Here is a 25010-nt window from a genome sequence, read left to right on the forward strand (position 1 = left end):
CTCTCTCTCTCTCTCTCTCCCTCTTAAGAAGAGTGTTTGTTGTTAGTTAGGGCGAGAGTTTTTATTGATTTTAATTTTCACAAACTGATGAAGAGTCTGAATGTTTTTACCAAACTGTGGTGTTTTAATGATGTCGTCTGCTCGCTGGAGGAGGAAGAGTTAGTGTTTCACTCTATTTTCAACATGTAAGGTTTTTCTTTCTTTTTTTTTCTTTTCTTTGAAAATTGGTTCTATGACGTTTCGACTATGAACTGAAGAAAATATTTGAAATAAAGCTGTTTTGAGCACTCCATTTAGGTTTTGTTTGGGTTGTGACTGTGTTTAAATAGCTTTGGTTCATGTTACATAGTTTAGGTTAACACCCACAGTTTCATTGCACCCAACAGCCATCTTTCACCAGTGACTTTACACTTCATAATTTGCTTATGCTGAGTTATCTTTATTAAATGATTTGTTTACTTAAGCAGTTGCTATATGGACCTCCCTTCTTTGTTGTGCTCCTGACTGAGCTGGGCATAAATATTTTATTTCCTCGAAATGTTGTCTTTTTATGTACCATGGGGAAAAAAGAACTATAGTGGGGGAATTGTTAAGAAATTGTTATTGTTTGGTGTAAACTCGAGTATCTACAGAGATCGATGGGCTTCCAGGGCTCAGCCTGCTTTGTTCGCCTGGCATTTGGAAAAACATCATGACTATAAAGTGATCACAGTCACTGACCTCAGAAGCTACTTAGTTTGTCACTTTTGGACGGACTGTTGAGGAGCATTGCAACAGCGTTACTGCATATGTCACAGGTGTGTTGCTTAGTTTAATAAGAGTTTCAAGATGAAAAGGTTGGGAGACACTGTACCACTGTTATAAATAAATCAGTATTGAATAAAGAAACACAACATTATTTTTAACAACATCATACTCTCAAAAGTACGTTTCAAAAAGACAAAACTTTATTCTCGGGAAATTGTCACTTGTAAAGTCAATTTGTACTCTTAACAAGTTACCCTACATAAAGGACCATAATACGAAGGCATGCTCACACAACAGCCTGTCAATTTGTCAAAAATAATTTTCATGCCAGCCTATATCGTAACACAAACTAACAAAGACGATAATTACTTACTGCTATGCCTACTACAATTATGTCGTTCTTCCTCCAAGGGTGGCGCTGTAGCTTATTTATCCCGGACTGGTCCTTTAACTCTGACGTTTCACTTTTCTTCCACGTTGGCCGCACATGCGCAGAGAGCGCGTTCACCTGCTGCAAATCAGAGACGAACAAGGAAGTCTAGCACCGAGGGCTGGATGTCAACTTAAAAGAAACTAAATACATCTCCGCCGGATAGTAGTCATCTGCTCGTCAGCTGTTTGCTCCATCGGCGTGACGAGATGTTTAAAAAACTGAAGCAGAGGATAAACGAGGAGCAGTCCCCGCAGAGGAATGCGCAGTCACCACAGCAGGCCCAGGTTGGTTGTTGTTGCTTGAAGCTAACTAGCTAAGCTAAGCTCTGTTTACACTGTCGAGCTGCTAGTCAGTGACGCTAGCTGAGCTATCGAAGGCGTTTTAATTTATTCGGAAATGATTGTTTAGTACTATATAATTCGCATAACTCATTAAGCTGTCTACTTTTGTTAACTGTTTGTCCCTTTTGAGCACCATGCTATGTCATTGAAACTGCCTAACTTAGCTGTCATCAACTGCTGTTAGTAAGGTGCGTTCAAGTGAACTTGTAACTGGTAAAACTAGTTGCCCCGTGTAGAGAAAAAACAGTAACAAGAACCTAGCCGTGAACTTGATTGTAGCCAAAAAACTGGCAAGAAATATTGTAATACTTACAAGGTATGGGCGTGGATTGGCTGGGAGTGGATGTCAGCTGGGAGCTTTATTTGACACATGCAAATACTGCCAGTGCCAAAGGCCTGCCATCATAGTACAGAAATACAAAAGGGCAGACGAGCAGCGTACTGAAAAACCCTGCTGGTCTAGTTCAGCCTGTCCTTATTTGTCACAGCAGTTGTCAATGTTTTATGCACGTTGTCAAATTTGTTGTCTGAATTTGCTTTAAAACCCCAAACCATCATGTCAGCGTTGTTTGCTGGACCTTCTTTGTAACTGGGAAAGGCTACTAATTGGCATTTACTTTTATAACAGTGTCTCCGTCACTTCAAGCCGTTTTCCCATAGTGCACAACGTTTTGAGCTGCTCTTTTTGTGATTTGGGTCTTGTGTGGAGTAAACTTGGATGTATTCCTCAAACTTGGTTTTCATTTGGGTTCATGGCACTCACTGTTTGTCTTTCAAACCAGCATGTTTTGGTTCAAAGGTGAAGGTTGGGAAACACTGGGCTACACTGTCAAGACAAGTTAGGGAAGGCTAATTGAAATATTGCAGTTTATGTCAGAGAACCAAAAGTTATCTGAAAAAGCCAAACGATTATGGCTATATTGGTGTGAATCAGTATTTTTGATGCAAATGTGGTCTGATCATGTTAACAGACAGGCGGTGGAGACCGGCGCGGCAGCCAAACCCTCCCGTTTCATCAAGATGGCACGCCCTCACCCAGTGACAGAGAGGTGAGCATGGTGTAGGTCTGTGATAGATTTGTGTTTTAATACCTATGAGCTTAAACTGCACCCTGCAGAGATGTCATGTTCTCTCCACAGCTTATATTCTAATTTACAATGTGTTCCCTTCAGTCCTAAAAAACCTGCCATGTGTTTGTTACGCTTTATGCTCCCTCAATAACAAACCAGTGCCTTTCTTGATTGCTGTGCCAAGTGAAAGTAAAGGTTTTATTTCTGTTTTATTCTGCCCTATTCTTTTTCACGACATATAGTCTACTCTCAAATTAAGTTTAAATGTCCCAGACTGATCATAATTTATTAATATAATAAAAGCCATCTCATTATGGAGGCATATGTCCTGAATCGTTGCAGTTCCATGACTTTAGGCAACAGATGACAGTCCATCACCACAGGGTCCTTTAATTTCATGAGAACACAGAAGGCAAAATGACATTGTGATAACTGATGTTGTAGAGGAATCAGCAGTGATTTCATTAAATACAGGAATGATCTCTTATACTTTCTTTCCATATAACTGCGTGTGTTATTACAAGGGACAATGAAGTCATACTTTGGGTTATAATCAGGTGTTTTCATGTTCATCTATAAGAGCATTTAGCTAATTATTAAAATGTGATAGCATTCAGTATACTGTATATAGGGTAGCTCATTTAATGAGACATTATCATGTTTTTCCTAATATTCTGACACTGCTTGTCCAAAAGAGACACTGCGAAGGTCATTGTAACTCTGCAGAACCGGCCATATTTCAATATGTGTATGTGTATGAATAATTGATGATGCAACTTCCTCTCAGTGTTTCTCTCTCTCTGGTGATTTGTTTGGGGAATTTCCCCCCCCCCCCCCCCCCCCCCCCATGGATACGGATATGGACAAGTTTATGCAAGACTTCTTTAATTCATTGGGGGCAGGTAGCCCTGCGATGAGGTAATGACCACAACTGTAAGACTGATGATGCAACATGTGGTTAATAAATCTGTTGTTTGGAGCTCAGACATGGAAGTTTACAGTCTCGGCTGTTTGATCTTCAGATCAAAAACTGGCCCTAATAACTCATTCATGACAAATTTTCTACATTTCAACACTGCAGACCCAAAACTGGAAAAAGCGATAGTGCCGCCTTTAGTCAGGTTTCTCTGCTCTGCTTTCTCCCCGACCCTTTGGAAGCCCAGGTGTGTTGTAGTAACTCGGGCTCATGTGCCCTCAGTTTAGAAGCTTTTCATCGCAGCATCCTTTTTCACCTCACAAATCTTTACCACTTTGACTTCTCTGGAAAGGTTTAAATTGGATTTTCCAGGGTAAATTTAACCCTTTTTCAAAACTACATGCAGAGACGTCAAACTGTTATCCATAACATTAATGTTGATTGAGTGTTTCACTTTCCCGTTTTTTCTTATTTTTCTTCCTGTCCCATGTAGTCTCTCTCTCTCTATCCATCCATCTCAGTCTCTCTCGGCCAGACGCCCCCCTCCAGCACTATTTCACACTCATGGTGTTGTTTTTCTCATTGCTCTCTGTGTTCCTCTCCTTTCCCCACCTTTCGTCCTGTTACTGCACTGATGGGGTCAGGTGCTGGCCGGGATGATAGCAGAGCCCGCTTTTCTCTCTGAGTATACTATCTTTGCTCTGGACCATTCAAAACGACCCAAAACGGCCCAGGTAGCCAGTGTGGTGAGTTTGCCCTCACTTCCTGTCTCTTCCTCCTCCTCATCTTTCTCCTCCTCCTCCTCCTCCTCCCACCCTGTTCCTTCCTCCTGTCTCCGTGCCTTTGGGGAATCGGTAGAGGACTGTGGCCCGAGTAGGGACAGCTTGTTCCCTGCTCTGTCTCCTGTTTCCTTTTGGATTTAGCATCAAGAAGGCATCTCATATGTAGGCTAACCCTGCATCTAATGGGATTTACGGTTTACATGGTGGGATAGAAGCTTGTGTGCTTTCTGCGTATGTTGGTTTACTGCCCTACCTTTCAGTTATTATTATCTGTCTCAGATTTGAATATTGCCCCTTGTCTTTAGGTCTCCTTAGTTGCTTGCTTTAGAGACCCTCAACACCCTGTTATGTTGCCTGGCGGCCTTTGTCCCCTCTCCCAACAAGTCTGTTTATTTGGAGAGTTGACGTTGCCATTTTCCAAGCTGTGGGCAGGCTTTCTCAGCAGTTTAAATGTTGAATTGCTTGTTACTCTTCCAAGTAAACAAACAGACCCAAAGCACCTTTTGTAGATGCCTCAGAGACTAAATGATGTGTGCTCATGTGGAGGCAGTAAGAGGACTAGAGGAAAACAAGATTTGAAAGAATGCATCATTCGTGATACAGACACATTCTGAATGCGTACAGTACATCAATTTTGCCCCTGTTTTGTATGTCTGTTCAAATGTCTCAGATATATTTGTGTAATGTAAAATGTTCGAAGTTAGTAGATATTTGTGTTTTGACAACTAACTCCTCACTGTAAAAGTGCTTCGGCATAATGTACATCTTATTTTAAAAACTCTAATTTTTAGTGCTGATTGAAGTTATTTACCCACAACTTTATATCCAGTACTGTTATTGTTTAAGCGATACGAATATTTTTATTTTAGCAAACACAGGTTGACATTGATTAATAAAAAACAAGAAACTTTTTTCCTACTTCGGTCAGTGGTAACGTGTCATTAACCAGTGTTTACTAACGCAAGTAAGAGCATACTGGTAAAGCGGGTAAACCAGTATTTGAGCGATGAATGAAGATGTATAAGCTGTACATATAGAACTAAACTACACAGTTTAGCTGAAAACTTTTCCTCTGTTGATATAACGTTCATTGTCAGTGAAATTTTAGAATTTAATTTGTGTTGCAGCTACAGAAACGAACAACAACTCATTGTCATCTCTTGTGATGAACCACAAATATCTTAAACCCATCAAACTGTCTTTTTTATCATGTTTCACCTACATCTTGTTAAAATATCAACACATCCTCACAAATTGTTAATTGCTCAACCCAACAACAGTAATACCATCAAACTGTCTCAATCATTTTGTTGTTTTTACATTTTATTTTGGAGGTAAAAACTTGGTTTGCCAGCATTCTTTGTCATTGACCAGAGATGTACAAAAGAGCTGTTCAGTCTTTTGGAGTTATGTTTGTCTTGGTGCTTGATCAAGGTTGTTGTAGTTGGCATTACTGTTGTGAGTGACAGTCAGAAACACTTTGAATTCAGCCAGTCATTCTGTTGGGAAATCAAGTGTTTTGACATGTACTGCTGAAACACAGCAGAAGCATTCAAGTCTTGGTTTACTGTAGGCAAAGGTGACACGCATCTACATGGTGAAGCAGTGAAAGAAGTCGGTACGTAATGTGTGCTGTATGGAGTTTATACATTTGGTCCTTTCTCCCTGTTTATTCACCAAAACCTGTGAGAATAAAGTAAGTATCAGTTTGTTTAGATATTACTCAATATTTATCCTTCTGCTGTTGAGAGATAATTAGTGCTTCCTTGGTATGCAGTTAGCTCTGTTGACCACAACACAAACACACATAACAAACCCATTCAGTCAAAAAAAACAGGAGAATGAAAATAATGGTTTAAACATTCAGTTGTGTGGAAAAGACCTCCTCCAAACCAGCAACGCCTACTTACACACATCCTGGAAGTGACTACAGTCAAAATATTTCCACACGAAACAGGACAGATATGTTGAATGTTTTGCACAGTAATCCTGCGGAACAAGTAGCTTGGAGCTGGACAAGGGAGGAGAAATTGTGCACACTCTGATCCTGCTTCTAACAAGACAACTAAACCAACTAAGCCGCTCAATGTTCACTTACTTCAGTACTCTCTTGTACTCTTGTAATACAGCTGCACATGGCACTGCCAAGCATCTTTAACTCAAATACCAGCTCTCCTACTTGACTTTTAACTGTTTGTTTGTTCTGACCTCATGGCTGTTCTGTAGAGTCCAGTTTTAACCCTTTTTGTTTGATGTACAGTAGAGATGCCTTCTTTTATGTATTTAACCCCTCTGTTTTTTCCAAGTTGCATGAGGGTACCCATTGCCCCTGCATTGCTCCCAGCAATACTAATATTGCTCCCTGCAGAGTAATCAGGGAGAGCCATGCTGGGTGTGGATGACTAACTTGCCCAGGACAAGTCCACTGGCACAGTTTTCCTTCCTCTCATTAAGTCTTTTTATCTGCAGAATGCCTCTAAAGGACCAGCAAGGTCTCCCAGAGGTAGCATCAATGGGGACGGCAGTGCCTCTCCTCATGTATGTTCACCGTTCCTCCTCTCTGATTTTCCAGTTAAATTTATAACACTATTGTTGATATCTTTAAAATGAGCTTTTTCCTTTCAACAGAGAGAGGAGACGCCATCACTTGTCCAAAAGTTACAGTTAAAAGTCCCCTCGATGGAGTCGTTAATTCGTGGCGGTGCCAGTCGGGCAGAGAACCTGTTCCGCTCTCCCTCTAAAGAAAACCTGGTCCGAAGCTCATCACGAGATTCTCTGACGCCTTTGGGAGAAAATGATTCCCCCGGCGCCCCTATGTATGATCCCCCCTCAGATATTGAGAGCGAGGCTGAGGAGCCACCAGGAACTACAGAGTCGCTCTCCAAAGAGCAGCTGATGCACCGACTGCTCAGAGTGGAGAGGAGCCTAGGGAAGTACAGGGGGAAGTATTCAGAGGTGAGAGTCACACTAAGAGTGTATAGCACACAGTCATACAAGCGTGTGTTTACTATAGTTACATTTGATGTGTCTTACTCTGTTTCTCTCCCTTTCATTCACCTCCAACCCGTCACCCTCCAGTTGGTCACTGCGTACAGAACAGTGCAGCGAGATAAAGAAAAAACACAGGTAATTTGTTTTAACTGCCATCTCGACTAATACTTAATTTTTGATGTGATGTTTTTGCCCAGGGGAACATTTTGATCATCCTGAGCTGATCATATGAGTCTGCAGGAGAAGCTCACACAAGTCATTTCTGTTCTCTGTCCCTTCAGGTTATCCTCAGTCAGAGTCAAGATAAAGCTCTCCGCAGGATAGGGGAGCTGCGGGAGGTATGGCTATATGTTATGAATGGTCAATGGACAATATCTGTCTTCCTTTTATATTAAAGTTTACACATGAGTGAACATATTGAATGATCTCCAGGAGCTTCAAATGGACCAGCAAGCCAAGAAACACCTACAGGAAGAGTTTGATGCTGCGCTGGAGGAGAAGGATCAGATGATTACTGTATTGCAAACACAGGCGAGTGGAGACTTCACGTGAAGCAGAAATATTTAGTATTTACTGATACTGATAAAAGCTTTGATGAACATAATCACAAAACTTTTTTGCTTAAAAACAACACGAAGATTCCATGTTTGTGATCAACAAATAAATGTGGCTACATTTTACATTCATTAAAAAAATAAGGATGCAGAATATAATGCCAGATCTGGGACTTGAACCCAAGTAGTCAGAGGTTTATTTTGTGTTTTTTGCTCTTGCTAACAGGTTGCTCTGTTGAAGAAACGAGCTAAGGGTTTCTCTGATGGTCCTGTGCCTACTGAGGATGATGTCCCTCAATCTGAAGATGCTCCAGACTCTTCCACACAAAGTCCCTCGAAGGAGCACGGAGAGGTGCCTGAAGTCACTGAGGGTGGGGAAACTTTTTGTGTATATTTCAAATTTGTTTGGGATCAACACGCAAACATTAAGTTGTTTCAGTGAAACTTGTGAAAAATCATTTATATTTAATTCTAATGTTATTTTTGTAACCCGTGCATTCTATTTTCTGGACAGGAGAGGGCAACAGTGATCCGACCAAACTCATGGAGGCCCTGCAGAAGAGAGTTAAGAGGCAGGAAAACCTCCTGCAGAAGTGCAAAGAAGTGATGCGCACACACAAGGAGAGGAGCGCCCAGCTGGGCACAGAGAATGAAACTCTGCAGGAGCAGCTGCAGGAGAGGCTGCAGGAGCTGGAGAAGATTAAGGTAGCTAACCTGTGTTTAACGGCAGCGATAAATTAGTACATTTCTCATAAATTTTAGATGGTATCTCCTCATACACTTTATCACTTTGTCAATGAGGTACAAAGTTTCCTGAGACAGCCGCTCACTAGAAATTGATGTGGCGGTGAACTGTGATTACGAGGTTTGATTAAAATGAGGCTGGCCAGAGATGCAGCAAATGACTGAGCAGTTTGCTTAGGGTCATTAATGTGCTGCAAAATGTCTGCCACAGTCGTTATGGTCCACTGATAATGTGGGTCAATTATCACAGTGACACAGTGGTTTGCTGTGGTTCTCAGGGTCCGAGCATCCAAATTCTCTGGCCGAGCTCCAGGACAAGGGTTCATGTCAGTGTGACATGACTGGATCATTGTTTTCATCGATTTCAAAACATTTAGCTCCGGCGGCATGATCGGCTTGTTTTGCTTGTCCGTCGCTGCTCTGATGTTTTGCAGCGTCTGATAACAGATGTTTGTTGTTTCAGAGGCACTGATAGTGGACAGCTTGCCTGTGACTGTGTGATCGACTCATGTTCATTTTGTGCCTCAGTTTCTGTGTAGAATCTGCACTCTGTTTGGGCTCATCCTGTGTCAGGAAAAGCAGAGGTTAACAGGCGTGTAGCCCTCTTAAGCAGCATGAAGGCATCCTGGAACTGCTGGGCGGGCTGTGATCATCCCCTGCCTCAGACAAATATCCCATAAAACAGACCATCTGTCTGCGATTCAGCTCAGGGGTTTTTGAATTTTCTATTTACAGCCTTGTTCACAGAATGCTGTGCACTTCATTTGCCTTTTTGGATATTCAAAATGAAATAATACCTTTTTATCAAAAAGTGTGTTGATTATTTTAGTCCATAGACTGCATAGACACCTTGCCTTGTTGGACAGATAGACCAAACAACATGACAAATACAGTCATCCCAGCATTTCCTGTTTAGTAACCACTGGTTACTACATTGGTGGCACATAGGCACGGTCATTACATGCCGCTGCTGCTAAGCTGGGCTGTAATTTGGGTCGACTTGTTGGTTTAGCTGGGTTTGTATACACTGTCTGGTTATTTGGCTTGTGGGTGAGGCATCCTGGGTGGTGCAGCAAACATCTGATTTTGAAGTTATTTGACGAAAGCATATACAGGATATGAGTCCCAATGTCAGAAATGTCCCCGTGTTAAGTTGGATGTTGACCATATGTGACATTCTCATTTGTAATTCTGTCAAATGTTTTATATTATAGGAGTTGCACACAACAGAAAAGACAAAGTTGATCACTCAGCTTCGTGATGCAAAGAACCTCATCGAGCAGCTGGAGCAGGACAAGGTGAGTGAGGACTTTTTTAGGCTTGAGCCACATCTTGATTGACAGTCCTGCAGATTCAGTTGTAGTCGAAAACTAGATGTGTTTTTTTCCTCTGCCACTGAGTAAAGAAGTCCGACACCTTGACACCCCATATTGTTCCTCTTAAACTTTGACCCCAGCTCTGCAGGGTGGACAGCAGCTCATGAGATCTGTGTGAGGAATGCTTAAGCACTTTAAATCAAAAACAGCTACACACACAGGCCTTGAGTTTTGGTGTACATTTTACGGATAATACTTATCATATCCAACATTACAGATATCAAAAGGGTGATTTTCTTTCCTGGGTTGTTGTCAATCAGGGTATGGTCATTGCTGAGACGAAGCGCCAGATGCATGAGACACTGGAAATGAAAGAAGAGGAGGTTGCACAGCTTCGCTCCAGGCTCCAGCAGGCTACTGCCCAGAAAGAAGAACTACAGGAACAGAAAGAAAAGGCTGAGAAATCAGGTGAGTGTTATCCACTTCTGAATGTGAACAGGCATAATGTCTTTTAGCATGGTAACGATGTATTCTTCATGTTTGTTTTGTTTCTTATCATAGCATTTGAAGAACTTGAACGTGCGCTGGGTGTAGCTCAGAAGGCCGAGGAGGCCCGAAAACAGCTGCAGGTTCAGCTGGAGGAGAGAGTGAAAGAAGTCGAAAGGGTCAATGAGGAAGAGAGGAAGAGTCTGCAGGAGAAGCTCACACGGGTCAAACAGGAGGTCGTCACCATCATGAAGGTCAGGAAGAGACTTCTGCCGGATGCTCATGTTTTTATTTTCATTTAGAAGAATTTGTTGGAACATTAACATAACTGATGTTACATGAGATGCTAAGTGATAGCATTAACTCATGAATTGAAGGGTTTTCATTGAGAAGAATAACAGGAATCAGCAAACTGTTATCAACAATATTTCCCAGTTAATCTATTCCAACACTGTATTTTTATTTATGTTTAGTAATATGCACATTTGATGTACCGTTGACATTTAAAATGTATATTATTGTGATGTCCTATTTTTTTCATTGTCATATATATTTCATTAGAAATCATCGGAGGAAACGGTGGTCAATATGGAAAAACTCCACAAGGAAGCCCTGGCTGCTAAAGAGGAAGAGATGAGTGCCAGAATCAACAAAGCTGTCGTATGTGCCAAAGATTTTCTAAGTAAATTAGATGAAAAACGAACTCTTATTGAATATTGATTGTTACGTTCCTTTTGTATTCAGGAGCAGTGCAAAGAGGAGTTTGCCCAGTTAGGTAAGGAGCGAGATCAGCAGGAATCTCTGGCTCTGGAGGACTTAGAGTTACAGAAGACGGCCATACGGACAGAAGCTGATAACAAGGTTAAAGATATACAGTTGGAGCTGGAGGCTGCAAGGACTGTAAGTTGTTGTTGTTTTAATTTTTGTTTAAAGTCGTTTAATTTTTTAAATGTAGTTCCGTGGATGATATTGGAAGTAATAATTAAGGCTAACCCATGTGTATGTGGTTACAGAGAATATTGGAGCTGGAGAGCTCTCTCGAGAAGATCTCACAAGACGGATCATGTCTGTCCCATGAACTTTCCAAGCAGTTGGACGAGCTGAAGGATAAACACAAAGAGCAAATCTCTGCATTAGAGGAAAAGCACCAGGAGCAGCTGGAAAAGCACAAGGGCACCCTAACCCAGCAGCACAATGCTACTCTCAAGCAGCTCAAGGAAAAACACCACGCTGAAGTGGAGACCCTCCTGAAAGATAAAGAACTGCAGTTCCAAGCACATGTTGAAGACATGAACCAGAAAACTTTAGAGAAACTGGAAGCAAAGCAGGCAGAGCTAGAGGCAGTTTCCGCTGAACTTTCTGAGGCTTTGAAGGGTAAACAGCTCCTGGAGCAGAAGTTGGTCGCAGCTGAAGAGGTTCATAGGTTAGCTCAACAGGAACATGAGAAGAGGTTTCAAGAGCGGGAGGCAAAGCACAATGCAGAGCTGGCAAATATCAAACAGGAGCACGAGCAGTCTCTTGGAGGAATAGAGAAAACTCTGAAGGAGGAACTTAACGCATTGAAGATTGTTCTGAGGGAAAAGGAAAAGGAAATCAAAGAACACATGCTTAAGCAAAAAACATTACAAGAGGAAACACAAGAGCTAAATGTCAAGGTAAAGGAAGTGGAGGAGCTGCAGCAGTGTTTATCACAATCCAAGCTGGATAATGAGAGCCTAAAGGAATCTAATGCACAGCTGAGTAAGATCTCAAAGGATCTTGATCAGTGTAAGAAGGATTTGTCAGATTTGGAGCATCAGTTGGAAGTAGCGAAGAATGATTGCCAACAGAAAGAGCAGTCGCTTCAAGAGCTAGAGCACCAGTTACAACAAAGCAAAAAGGAGCTGTCAGAGAAGGAGACGTCATTTACTGCAGAGCTGAACACTAAACAGGAAGAACAGACCCGCCTCACGAAACAGCTGGATGATGAAAAAGCTGATCATGAGAAGAAGATGAAAAACACTATAAGAGAGAGGGATGAGATAGAAGCTAAGCTGAAAACACAGGAAACAAAAATGGAAAAGCTTAAACAGAAAGCCAAAGACATGCATGAGAGCTATAAGAAAAAGATCCAGCAGAATGAAGAAAACATGAAGAAAGAACTTGCAAAGAAGGAGAAAGAGCTTCAGCAGAAAGAGCAACAAGTTCAAGAGAAAATCATAGAGATGGCTCAAAAGAGTTCCCAGGGCCTGAGCAGCACAGTGTCCGAGCTGCAGGCCAACCATAAGGAAGAGGTGGAGAAGCTACATGACACCCACAAGCATGAGATTGAGGAGCTGGAGCGTCGGTTGCAGGAGAAGTTAGCACAGCAAGAGGAGGAATTAATGGAGAAACACTCAAACATATTGCAGGAGAAGGCTCAGGAACTGGAGGAAATTTCTCAGCAGCTTGGCCGAAGCAAACAGGAGAACGAGCAAGTATTGTGTGAATTAAAGGATCTAAAGGAGGAGCTGGTGATTCGAGAAACCACAGTGCAGAAGCTGCAAGAGGAGCTGAACGAAGCAGCGCTCAAGCTGGAAAGTTTGTCTCAGGCCGAGGCGATGTTGAAAGAGCAAATGGAGTCAGTGGAGAGGAACCTCAACCAGGCTCTGAACGAGAGGAACTCACTGCAAGACCAGCTTAACGCAACCAAGGAGGAGGACACAGAGAAGTTGAAGACCTTGTCAGATAAGCTGGAGGAAACGGAGACGCAACTGAAAGCTCTGGAAGGTTCCAGATGTAAAGAGAGTGAGGAGTTGCAGACTAAATTTGAGGAAAGTTCCTCTCAGCTTCAAGCTGCTATCCATACTAAAGAAGAAAGAATTTGCACTTTAGAGGAGAATCTCCGCCAGCAGACGGAGGCGAATAAGAATCTATGCATTTCATTAGACCAGATGACTGCTCAGGTAAATGCTCAAACGGAGCATGTTGAAGCCTTAACACATGAGAAGGAGAATAATTCTCAATCTATCAGTGAGAAAGTTCAGAAAATTGAGGAGCTGAGTGAGGCAAACAGAATCATATCAGAAAGTATTAAAGCGAACGAGTTGCGTATCAGCGACTTGGAAAGCATCATCAGTGACTTGAAAAATCAGCTAGCAAGTAGCATAAAAGAGAAGGAGGAAGCCATAAATCAGCTGAACCAGCAGTATGAAGAGGAGAGACAACAGGCTGCTGAAACCATAGAGAGATTAGAGCAGGAGAGAAAGTCTGCGACGGAGCAGGCGGATGTACTCAGGAACAGTCTGTCTGAGTACGACACCAAGTTCACCCAGAATGACAACACTATCACATGTCTCCAGGGCAGGCTTGACGAGCTGGAGCATGAAATCGCTAAAAAGAATGAAGCCCTGCAAACGCTGACAGCGAGCATTGACAATCAGTCCATCAGCAAGTCGGAGATGGACCAGGTGTTGAGTGAGAAGGAGCAGAAGGTCAGCGGACTCACCGCGGAGCTGGAGGGTAGCATCAGTCGGCTTGGCGAGCTCCAGGAGCAGTTAGCCTTAAAGACAAAAGAGTGTGAACAACTCACAGCTGACCTCAAACAGCAGCACAGCATCAGGGAGAGCGAAAAGAAAGAATTGGTAGAGCAGCTGCAGCAGACCCAGATGCAGTGCACTCAGAATGGTAATTTGGAGCAGGAGATGGTAGAAAAACTGCGCTCCCTGGAGGAAGAGTGTAAACACAAGCTTGAATGTCAAAGGGAGGAATTCGAAAAAGCGAAAGATGAGATTCTAAAGAGCAAAGAGGAGAATCTGAAGGCAACTGAAGAGAAGTTGTCTGCAGAGAGTGCCCGGAAAGTGTCCGAGCTGAAGAAGAAAGCTGAGCAGAAAATCGGTCAGATTAAGAAACAGCTAACCTCGCAGCTTGAGGAAAAGGAGCAGGCGATCGAGGCCCTTCAAACAAGCCTGGAGGAAATCAAGAGCAATGAAACAGCCGGCAAACAACACGCAGAAACGTTGGAAGAGAAAACAAAAACCCTCGAGGATGCTCTTGTCAAGCTTAAGGAAGAGCAGGAGACAAATCTTGAGCAGATTCTGAGTAATGAACGACTTGAGAAAGAAAAGTCTTTAGAGGAATTGAAAAATGCGTACGAAGAGAAGCTGCGAGATGTAGCGCAACAAGGGGAGCTCAAAGAAAATGAATCGGCGCTACATGAAATCGAGGCCAGGCTCAAAGAAGCAGAAGAGCAGAATGGAAACCTCGCCGCGGAAATTAATCGGCTGAGAGAAGAAATATGCGAGAAGGAAGCTCAGCTCGATCAACATCAGGAAACTATTAAACAGATCCAGAATTCATCGCGACCTGAGGCTGAGACGATGGTGGAGCGTAGCAGCGTACAGCAAACCATGAGCGCGATGGAAAACCACTCGGCGGAAGACGGCGATTCTCTCGAGTCTGTCAAGAGTAATCTGAGTCAGGTGAAGAACGAGAAGGAGAAAATCCACAAGGACTTCACCAGGCTACAGAAAGACATCCGATTACTGAGGAAGGAGCACGAGCAGGACCTTGAATACATGAAGAAAGAGTTGTTGGAGGAACACGAGAAAAAGCTAAAGTAGGCTCATGATTTCATATTGTTGATGATTACTACTAGTAAAGAATCGAAATGAAAACTAACATTTCTTTTACTGTCTGTTCTAACAGATTGGAGCTGGAAGATGTGGAAATGAAGCACAATTCTGCCATCAAGCAGCTAATGAGGGAGGTCAACACTCAACTGGCCTTGAAGGAGGCGGAGCTAGATACGTCGGTGAAGGAGGCCATTGGTGAGGCAGAGGAAAATTGTTCTTCATTAAATTAAACTGCTGAGATTTACAGCTGTGTAGTAAGACATGGGATCCAATTAATTGTCTTGTGGTGAAATCGCTTCTTAGTAATTGCGATTTAGGCACTCAAACAACTGCCTTAAAACGAAAAATCAAAGTAAATGTGATCTGACACTCATGTACAACAGCAGGCTGGAATAACTACATGGAAACATTATGTATTTCTTTTTAATCTCGACACTGACTGGAACAAAATTAAGGGATCATTGCATTCGGAAACAGTGCGTCTGAACTGTTTCCTTGTTTCCTCAATGGTTCAGTCGTGTTTCATTCCAGATGGGATGTGAGTGAGTGGTTTGGAATATGATTTTTTTTTTTTTTTTCATGGACTAACTCTGGCTGTTTTCCTTGAAACAGCGAAAGCCCAGAGTGTTGAAGCAGAGCTCATCAGTATCCACCGTGAAGAAGTCAGTCAGCTGAAAAAGCTTGTCGCCCAGAAGGAGGATGATTTGCACAGAACTGTTCAGAAGTATGAACAGGTTTTACAGGTACTGTCAAAAGATGGAGCTACAAAGTATTTACCTTTTTGAATAAGACCAAATGTTTATCATGGACATAGACAGTTAACCCCACTCACTATTTGGAGGCTATTACTGCTGGCAGATACCTTTCCGAGCAGTGATTCACACCTTTGTTGGCAGATCCCAAATCCCCGTCAGATGAACCCAATACCCCTTCATTTACACCAAAGATGTTTTAAAAAATGTTTAGCTAACTGTTCGAATCATCTTTCTATCACGTTGAGCATACTGTTTCAACTGTAATCCTTTACTGTTTGATATTTTGACAGTTCTTTTCATTAGTTTGAGCTAGCTAATTTCAGCTGTTCATGATTTCATTTAGCCTTTTCTCAACTATTGCTCTCTTACTTTGAGGTAACTTTTAGAAATGTTTTTCAGCCATATTACTTTAAGCTAGCTGACAGTTTCCAGTGTTTAAATCATATTTCAAACTTTTGGCTATTTTAAAAGTATATCCGTCATTTTAAACTAGTTTAGCTATTTGTCTACTTTGTTTAGACTCTTAAATAATTTAGCCAGTAATTTTAGCAAACTATTTTAATCATCAATTTCTCACTTTTAATTATTTCAGTTATTATCTGGTAACTTTAGCTTTGAGCTTGCTGACTAGTTTTCACCCACTCTTAATCACCACATTGTTTAAGTATTATGGCTGATTTAATGTGGGTATATTTTTCTTAATCAAATCATTAATTCTACTGCTGCTGCACAATGTTTTCACATGTCCTCTGGCAGCCAATCTGGAATCACTTTAAAAAACTGGACTTAATCATCAATCAGTGCCTGCTGAATGGTATGAATTTGGCAAACGGACAAATGATTTTTTGATTAAAGTATAAGCAAAATTAAGGACGGGATGTCTGAAATAAGACGGAGAGATTTGATCCACGTATTTCCGTGATGAAACGTGATGAAACGGGAGAAATGACTCGACTATTGTTGTTTTGTTTTATTGTTTTTCCAGAGTCGAGAGGAGGAGATGGGTGACAGAGTGTGGCAGGTCCAGAAAGAACTGGAGGAGCTGCAAGGAAGGAGCCACGTCACAGTTGAGGTACAAACATTTCTGACCCATATTCATGGGGTGAATATGGGTCATCAAACACCTGCGATTGGTGTCACAACTGGTTGATGTATAGGGGGTATTTTAATGTTTGCACAGATGTAGAAATTCATACCTGCTGCTATTAAAGTCCAATATATACGAGACTGGGGGTTTATATTGAATTTATGCAGTGATTCTGTTGAACTCGTAAGTCACTCGCCATGGCTGTATGAAATCAGGTCTTTTCAGCTCCCTCTCGTACTCCTCTGGGGAAAAAGGCTGAAGTCTGATGGAAGCATTACTAGTTTTGAATGACAACCTAATCCAGATGCATTTTTTGTTTCCGTACATAATTATTTGAAAGTTCACATCCAGGTTAACAGACTTAACAGTCATCCGTTATCTTTTCCCTTTGTCTTGCTTCGTAATTGAAGGATTCCGTCTTAGAGCTCAGGGACAATTTGCTTACATACTTTGCTGTGATCAGTTCTTTTGCCCCAGTCGTGTGGCCGCTCTCCAAAGCACGTTGGATCCTGCGAAGCTCGTTTGAATCACTCAGGAATGTTCTCCTCGGAAAAAAAAGAGATTGTGAGGCAGCAGCCAGCCTCAATCCCTGTTCTCAATTATCATCATATGAGGTGATTCTCGGCGTTAAGATTTATACTACAGGAATACTCTCATGCATACTGGAAACGAGCCAGATAGGACAAGAGTACTCCAGGGAGACGCTTTACCCTGGTGTTGAGGTGCCGTGAGACCTGATTCTTCTACCTTTACACGGTGTCCAGATGCACACAAACAGAAAGAATTACACTGCTCTCTCTGCTGCATTTCTCCCTGGTGAGGTAATAATTTTATGGGTGGATTGTATGGCTTTAAGCTCAGGGAGGCCTTTCCTTCCAATGGGCCTCACAAACCATTTTTCATTTCGACAGTGGGTCAGTGTGTCTCTCTATAGAGACAATAGACCAACACTGTTTTAGAGGTAAAAGTCTGGTTCAGTCTTTGTACGCAGATGAAATAAACACACCAAACATTGCATTTTTATATTTTCTGTGTGTGTGTGTGTGTGTGTGGTTGAACCAAAGAAAAAGCAACGGTGCTCACAGCAGACAGGTGTTTGCGAATAGAGCAGAGGTTAAAATTAGCAATGAAGATGTCTAATGGCAGTAAATGTACATTGAAGGCTACAGTTTGCCCATAACTAAACTCTACAGTTCCTCGATACCCATGAAAACCTTACGATTGGGTGACAGCTATCTCTATCCAGGCTTATATTTATGCTATTCATGCTGGTGATGATGATCTTGCTAGAATGGCTGTGGGGTTGCCACAATAATGGCTTACATCCTCGTTCTCTGTTTGAGAAAGAACATTCCTTAAAAATGAAACACTTTGGTTTTTGGAAAACATTACAGAAACAAGACTAAATGCGCTTTTTGTAAGGAACTATTTTCAGCAGTGGATTATGCACATTTGGTGCCCATGTTCATTGTAGCACAGGAACATATCACCATGTGTAACAGTGTGGCTCATTTATATGTTTCTAGTTTATGGACAACAATGGAGCTCTCTGGCATACAGCAATAAGATAAATCAGGCGTCAGATACACAAACAATGCATGTGAATGCATTTTTTGTTGGTTTTGGTCCTTTAATGGGATTTGTTGAACATACGGAGATTTCTTCTTTAAATTCAAACTGCCTGTTCATTAAATTATCATGCTGTTATAGACTTTTTCTATTCTAACATAGTATCTTCCCTTGTTTTTTTAATTATTTAGGAAGAGATGACCCCAGAAGAACTACAGGTGCGTTTGATTTGGTTCCAGTTTGACCTTTTTCAGCATTTCTAGGATTCATGTCATTTAACCCAGTTACCACTGTATTTTAATTGTTTCATCAAGTGAAACATACATAATTTTTTTGCCCTCATTGACATTCATGTTCTGTCCTTCGCGACAACAGGCTCAGCTAGCGGAGAAGACAACTTTGCTGAGCGAGGCTCGACTGAAGGAGCAGGGCTTTATTGAGAAAGTGAGTGTCGGGCCCTGTGTTTGTGTGTGTGCGCACCCTCTTCGCTGGGGACAAGTGAACAGCAAATCCCATGCAGTGTATTCCCATGATTCTGTGGCCTCCAGCAAGAGAAGCTACTGCTCTCCTGCTGCATCAACTTAATTACACAGCACATCTGTTTACATTTGGTTTAACCCTATAAACACTCAGAGCAACGCCTCCCACAGTTTTTCTCACACACATCGTCATTCTCACAAACATCCCCCAGGGACGATCGCCAAAATGCTGTGCTCGTGTCCCATGCAACAATTAGACTAATGCATAGAATTAACCCAAGGGGGTCAAATGGCTTGTTTTATGATTAATCTGTGCATGCTTGTGTGTTTCTCCATGGTAGATTCACTCGCTTGAGGACAAGATTAAATGTTTCCACCGGAGCACTGTCGTAACTCATCTTGGGAGCACATTTAAAGGTAATGTTAACACCATGAATCACTTAGTTCTGCTTCGCGGGCCAGTTTCCTACTCAACGACGGTACAAAATGCTTGAACACATGCAATGTCATAAGACACTTTAACAAAGCTAAATACACCCAAAGCATAAAGTAGTTTAACTAACTTGTATATTGCAATAGGAAATTTTAACATATTGCATATAATTATATAATGTTTTAAAGGTCCCTTATTGCAGAAAGTGAGATTTTAATGTGTTTTATGATTTTAAAGCAGGTCTTGGTGCTACATAAAAACTTTGAAAGTATCAAAATAAGTCTTACAGTATCTGATATAAAAAGTACACTATTTGCCTCCAACATGTAGTGGAGTGGAAGTATAAATTGGCAGAAAATGGAAATATTCAGGTGAATTCATTAAGTTTATTCAAGCACAGTACTTGAATAAATTTACTTAGTTACATAGGTACATCTCTGGACAGGTTAGGTAAAGGTGCTGCAGCAATGGACAGTACGAGAAATATGCTTTCTGAACATTAAAACACATAAACATCTTCTAGCAGACATCCAAGATACTACTTTAAACCTGAAAATGAGCATTAACCAGGGCCTTCAAAATAGGAATTGTAGAGTTATAGTCCAGAGATCTCTGTAGGAGTTTTGACACACTACCAGTAATCTGCCAGCCCCCACATCTCTCTTCATGGGATTTGACTGAAGACGAGACGCAGACCCCGAATGGTGTGCGATAGTGTGTGGGTGTGTGGTTCGGTTTAACTGTACTTCTGAGGAGATTTTTTGCAAACTAAGCGTGATTTTAGGCTTACTGGTTATGGTTAGAGCTGCGGTTATAATTAGGGTTTAGTTAAGGTTAGCAAAAAGGTTAGGGTTAGACATATGAGCGCTGTGGTTAAGGTTAGGGTAAGCCTCTAGGTACTGACTGTAAGTCAATGCAATACCCTCAAGGATATCGTAAACTGAACATTTGTGTGCGTGTGTGTGTGTGTGTAAGAGAGAGAGAGGGAGAGTCTACAGAGCTTCCCTGCTGGTGTAATAAAGAGAATCTGCCGTCAGAAGGGGGGGCGGTGAAGAAGCCATCCTTGGATTTAATGGGTTTTACAGATTGTGGTCCTGTTTCCCGCACAGGACCCTGCAGCAGACAGACGTTTACTTCTTAAATCCTTTACTTTCAGTACACACACTATATCCAGCCTGATACCTGCTCTGTCCTGTATTCAGACTGCTGTACATATTGGTGAACATGTCTTCCAGTCATGACACTGTTGAACCTACGTAAATCACCTTCATGCAGTTTCATGTGTGTACCTCCCTGAATGGTTTGGTGGTAGGTTCAGCTGGGGCAACACGGGGTCAGCAGGACAAAGGCTGTAGGATTTATTGGAAACCCAGTACTTAACACGAGATCAAAGAACTGTTTGCACTTCTCTATCACCTTCTCTTGCCGCCTAATCACAAATCTCTGTCTCCTGCTGTCATCTGAATGATTAATCCAAATAGTCAGGGAGCAAGTTGGTGTTGTTCCATATTAAAGACCTGATGCAGATATTTATTGGTAGAAGCGGTAGTGTTAAGTGTTACCAGGCCTGTCCATGCAGCAGCACTGTTTTCCATTCATAGTTCTTAGCGGAATGATGGTGTTATAGCTTTAGGCGGAGAATTAAAACGCTCATTCTTGGACTCTGGAGGTATTATTGGGCTCATGCTGAGCCTCGCCATTCTTTCCTGCACTTATAGCTGGTGCTTAATTTGAACCCATACCTGCTCAAAGTCGCTCTGTATACAGTTGCTAATACAAACATAAAGTTGACTGTAACAGGTTTTTTGGTTTGCTAGATTTAATTAAAAACTAGACAAGAAAACTAAACCCTAAAACCAAATTTGCAATGTTTGTAGATGCACAGCTTGATAAAGACCTTGGAAATGTTTTTCATTTACGTTTATTGTGTATGACCAGAAATACTCAGAAATTTGGTAAAAATGACAACATAGTTTACACATAGTCCCATAAAAACACTAGGAACAGAGAGGCATGAAAGAGAGAGAAGCTCAACTATTTAAAACATTCTCTATTAAAGATTATTTGAATATAACAGTATATTATCTGTCTTGCACTATAGTGTGACTGACCCAGTCTCAGATTAATAATTGTAATAGTAATTTGTGGTTGTAATTTAGTAATTTTCTGCTTGATTTCACAGATCCTGGATTCAACAGCTCAGATTCACTCTCAGAAGCCACAGAGATGGAGTACCTGAGGAAGGTGTTGTTTGAATACATGATGGGACGGGAAACAAAAGTATGCTTCTATTTTTCTTACATTATGGTGTACAAAAAAATGTGTGGTTGTTTGTATATTTGAGTTTCCCATTTTTTTTAGTTCAAATTTTCATATACATCTCTTAAATGCGTGTTGGGTTTACTGTGAAAACACCAGGAACAACAGTGGAAGCAATGGGCTCTATTTTACTCATGCAACGACAAACACGCAGCAGTAGGTCTTGTGTACACAAACTGTGTGGGCGACTCTTGAGTGCACCTGCTGTTTTTTGTTCATGTATGTTCAGCACAGTGCTAAAGGTCTGGGTGAAGGCGGTGATGAACAAATACACATTCAGCCAGTCACATCGCTGGTCTCAGATCTTTGCGCCAATCACACTGAAGCATGACAGCGACAGCCTAAGACATGAAGAAATGTGCCTTCGGGAAACTAGAGGGGGCTTAGAGCGGCACGATGTGAACACACAGCACCGCAAGTCTGCAGCCAGAGTGATGTGGTGCCATTTTCATTTTATATGTACAGAAGATACCAAACAATCAGAGTGCTGCTTGCACTGGTGGTTGTTGTGCCACCACAGTAATAGAGCCCCATGGCTTAAACATGTTTTCCCTGACAAAGACTGACATGTTGTAATTTCTAGTTATATGAGGATGTGGTCAATAAACTAAACCACAGCATTTAAAGAAACACTGCATTGAAATCAGAACGGGCAATATTGGAGAGTCGGGCCATCCCATTTTTCTTCGCGGGGTATCCGATGACCTCCGTCTGCCACACATTATGTGAGAGCATTTTAGGACGCCACATAAAAGTCATGTTGCGTCCAGTCTTCCTGGGTTCAAATTAACAGCGATCTCTCTAATTAACAGTGCTGTTGACACGGTCCTAAAGTCAGCGGGTTTTTCCCAGCTCCTCAGCAAACAGTTAGTCTTTATGACAACATGGCAGACCTCCCCTGTGTGGAGGATGTCCCCCAGGCTGCCTGCGAGGACATACATCTCGCATGACGCAGAGTTGCCATTCAAAGACATGCGGGTCTTGTTCCATGTTTGTTGAGTGGTTAAATTTTCCTACACGGGAGCCCTGTTACTGATTATCCCTCGTGTTTATGGGAAAATGCATGCAAACTGCAGATAGGCCTGGAGCTATTTATTTATTTGGGCTTTTGTGTTTCTGGTGTTTGTAAAAAGAAATAATATTTTAAAACTTGAAAATGAAATATGAAATGCTTCTTAGTGAGGCATTCATTAAAAAATGTGTTTATGTTAAAGATAAAGTTCATGGCTTCTTCTTTTAAATGCCGAAAGCTTTATTAATTGATTCATTTGCTCCTCTTGCACAGACGATGGCCAAAGTGATTACCTCGATGCTCAAGTTTCCTCCAGACCAAGCGCAAAAGGTTTTGGACAAAGAAGATGCAAAAACGATTGTAAGCGTCCATCACTGAAGTCATCTCAGCCCTCTTGCAGTAAAACACGTACAACTTCAGTTCCTCACTGATAATTGCACAGTTAATTGAATTAATTTATTGCGTGTGTCTCTCTGCAGACTTGGTTACGATGAGTGTCTGAACAATCCGTGTAATTTGGGATGAAAATCTGCTGCTATTGCTGCTGAAGGAGAAAGACTGCCATGGATCTGATGGAGCCCTTCTCTCTGCATTTCCTGTCATTTTTATGTGTGTGTGTGTGTGTGTGTGTGTGTGTGTGTGTGTGTGTGTGTGTGTGTGTGTGTGTGTGTGTGTGTGTGAGAATATGTATTTGAGCACACACTCGGACATAAGTGTGTGGTATGTGTGCGTGTGTGATGCAGAATGTGTGAATATATCTAAAGGTATGAGGGATTTAGAGAATATGCCAGAAACACAAATCTTCCATGAATCCAGTTTTACTCTGAAAAAAAATAAGTTTGTTAATTTATACATTTTAGATTAAGTTAAATTGTTTCCTCTTCGTTTTAGAATGTGTTCATACCGATTGGCTTGTGCAATAAATAATGTCACTATCGCGTCTTGATGCTGACAGGTCAGTTGATTTATAGGTTTTCTGTGTTGTGCTGTTGTCTGAATCACTTCCTGTGTTAAACTGTAAACGACCCTTTAACTGTGCACTCGCTCCACGTTAAGATATATATATATACACACTGGCCTCTGGACCTTGTTTGTTTAACACAGCTTTTCTATGCTTTATATTTTGTCACTGACATGAACACAAAAACACAAAATGTAAATTGTACTATGATAATTGAAACTGTACTATAGGGCACTATATGACTTACTATACATTTTCAGACTAACAGATTAAATCTTATTTACAGAACACCTTTTGTCACGCCTTTATCCTTACTATCATACAGTGTGTTGTCTGTCAGATCCAATAGCTTATCTCATTAGCCTGTGTTACACCGTCTAGTCTGTCTACCGGAGGATAAAGTATGATAACATCCTGTTGAAACTGACACATGTGGAATGCAGACATCATGACACATCTGGGCTTTGAAGATCTTGTTGGTGATGGGTCACATACCTCAGGAAGGACCTTTGTTTGACCTTTCCCTGCATTTTGATATATAAAGAGATGAGAGTATAAATGTAAGTTGAGATCTGTCTGTGGTTCTCTTGTTAGTAGATGTACAGACAATGTTATTGAACAAGTACTATAACCTTAAAGGTGCAACTTTGGTTAAATATCCAAAGATCAGAAGAAATAACACTTTTGACATTATGGCAAAGATGTGTAGTATTGTGCTGCAGAGATATACACTTAAGTTAGCATGCTGATCAACTCGCCCCTGCCTGTCCAGCCTCGTAATGCCTCTCCAGCTCTCAGTGTGAACCACTAGCTGCACAGCTAACTGAGTTAAGAAGCTAAGGACGGCCACTGTTGGCAGCAGTTAGCGGCAAATCTGGTGATAATGTGCCCCATGTCTGTCTGGAGCCACCTTTGTTAGGTGCCAGTTTTACATATTACACCTTTTAGACGCTATAAAATCCCCTGTGTAAATATTTGAAAGAAACTGCTAGACAACTAAACATCTGAGTATACGGGTAAAATTGTTAATATGTACTCATCTCACAGTTCACAGTTGGATTGTCATAAATAACTATATAAACAAGTGTTTTCTATGTGCATAGTGATGTGCATGCCATTGCACTCTGCACAGTAACTGTAGCATTGTGGTCCCAAACCAGCACAATTCTGTGACACAGTATGTTGCTTATCTTTGCTTTTTGTCTTGTAAATGTTGATCCTTTATTTTGTCTCATCAAAGAAGCAAACTGAAATCAGTCTGCAGCTGAGTGGTCACAACTGCTTTGTTTTAAAGGGGACGGAGAAGAAAACCACATCAGAGGGGAACTTCAGCGGGATTAAATTTAATTCTGAAACAGTTTAATCAAAAGCTCTGTTTTTGAGTTTACGCATATTGTTGACTGTGACAGACAGATTGCTCTGT

The 25010-nt window shown here is 41.5% G+C and overlaps 1 protein-coding gene across 2 annotated transcripts; it reads left to right on the forward strand.

Moving 5' to 3' along the window:
* The first annotated feature begins 1227 nt into the window (after positions 1–1227).
* golga4 (golgin A4) lies at positions 1228–23875 on the forward strand. Of its 2 annotated transcripts, XM_030441697.1 has the most exons (25): positions 1228–1464; positions 2493–2570; positions 4152–4253; positions 6759–6827; positions 6918–7244; positions 7368–7415; positions 7562–7618; positions 7713–7811; positions 8061–8205; positions 8349–8539; positions 9793–9876; positions 10215–10362; positions 10456–10634; positions 10942–11040; positions 11125–11280; positions 11394–14956; positions 15046–15167; positions 15585–15715; positions 16713–16799; positions 18575–18601; positions 18759–18827; positions 19204–19279; positions 21478–21575; positions 22900–22986; positions 23106–23875. In XM_030441697.1, exons 1-25 carry the CDS (start codon positions 1387–1389, stop codon positions 23118–23120), a joined length of 6135 nt encoding a protein of 2044 aa, XP_030297557.1. In that variant the 5' UTR covers positions 1228–1386; the 3' UTR covers positions 23121–23875. The 2 variants fall into 2 exon arrangements, with proteins under 2 accessions (XP_030297557.1, XP_030297558.1); XM_030441698.1 differs by lacking the exon at positions 4152–4253.
* Positions 23876–25010: the final 1135 nt, after the last annotated feature.

This window comes from Sparus aurata, chromosome 15, assembly GCF_900880675.1.
Source record: "Sparus aurata chromosome 15, fSpaAur1.1, whole genome shotgun sequence".
Lineage (NCBI taxonomy): Eukaryota > Metazoa > Chordata > Actinopteri > Spariformes > Sparidae > Sparus > Sparus aurata.

What these genes read in the sequence shown, in the direction of transcription:
- golga4 (XM_030441697.1), top strand. Translation starts at nt 1,387, where the DNA reads ATGTTTAAAAAACTGAAGCAGAGGATAAACGAGGAGCAGTCCCCGCAG. An exon ending in ACAGGGGGAAGTATTCAGAG is followed by an intron (nt 7,245 to 7,367) that starts GTGAGAGTCACA and finishes GTCACCCTCCAG; the next exon opens with TTGGTCACTGCGTACAGAAC. An exon ending in GTCGGTGAAGGAGGCCATTG is followed by an intron (nt 15,168 to 15,584) that starts GTGAGGCAGAGG and finishes TCCTTGAAACAG; the next exon opens with CGAAAGCCCAGAGTGTTGAA.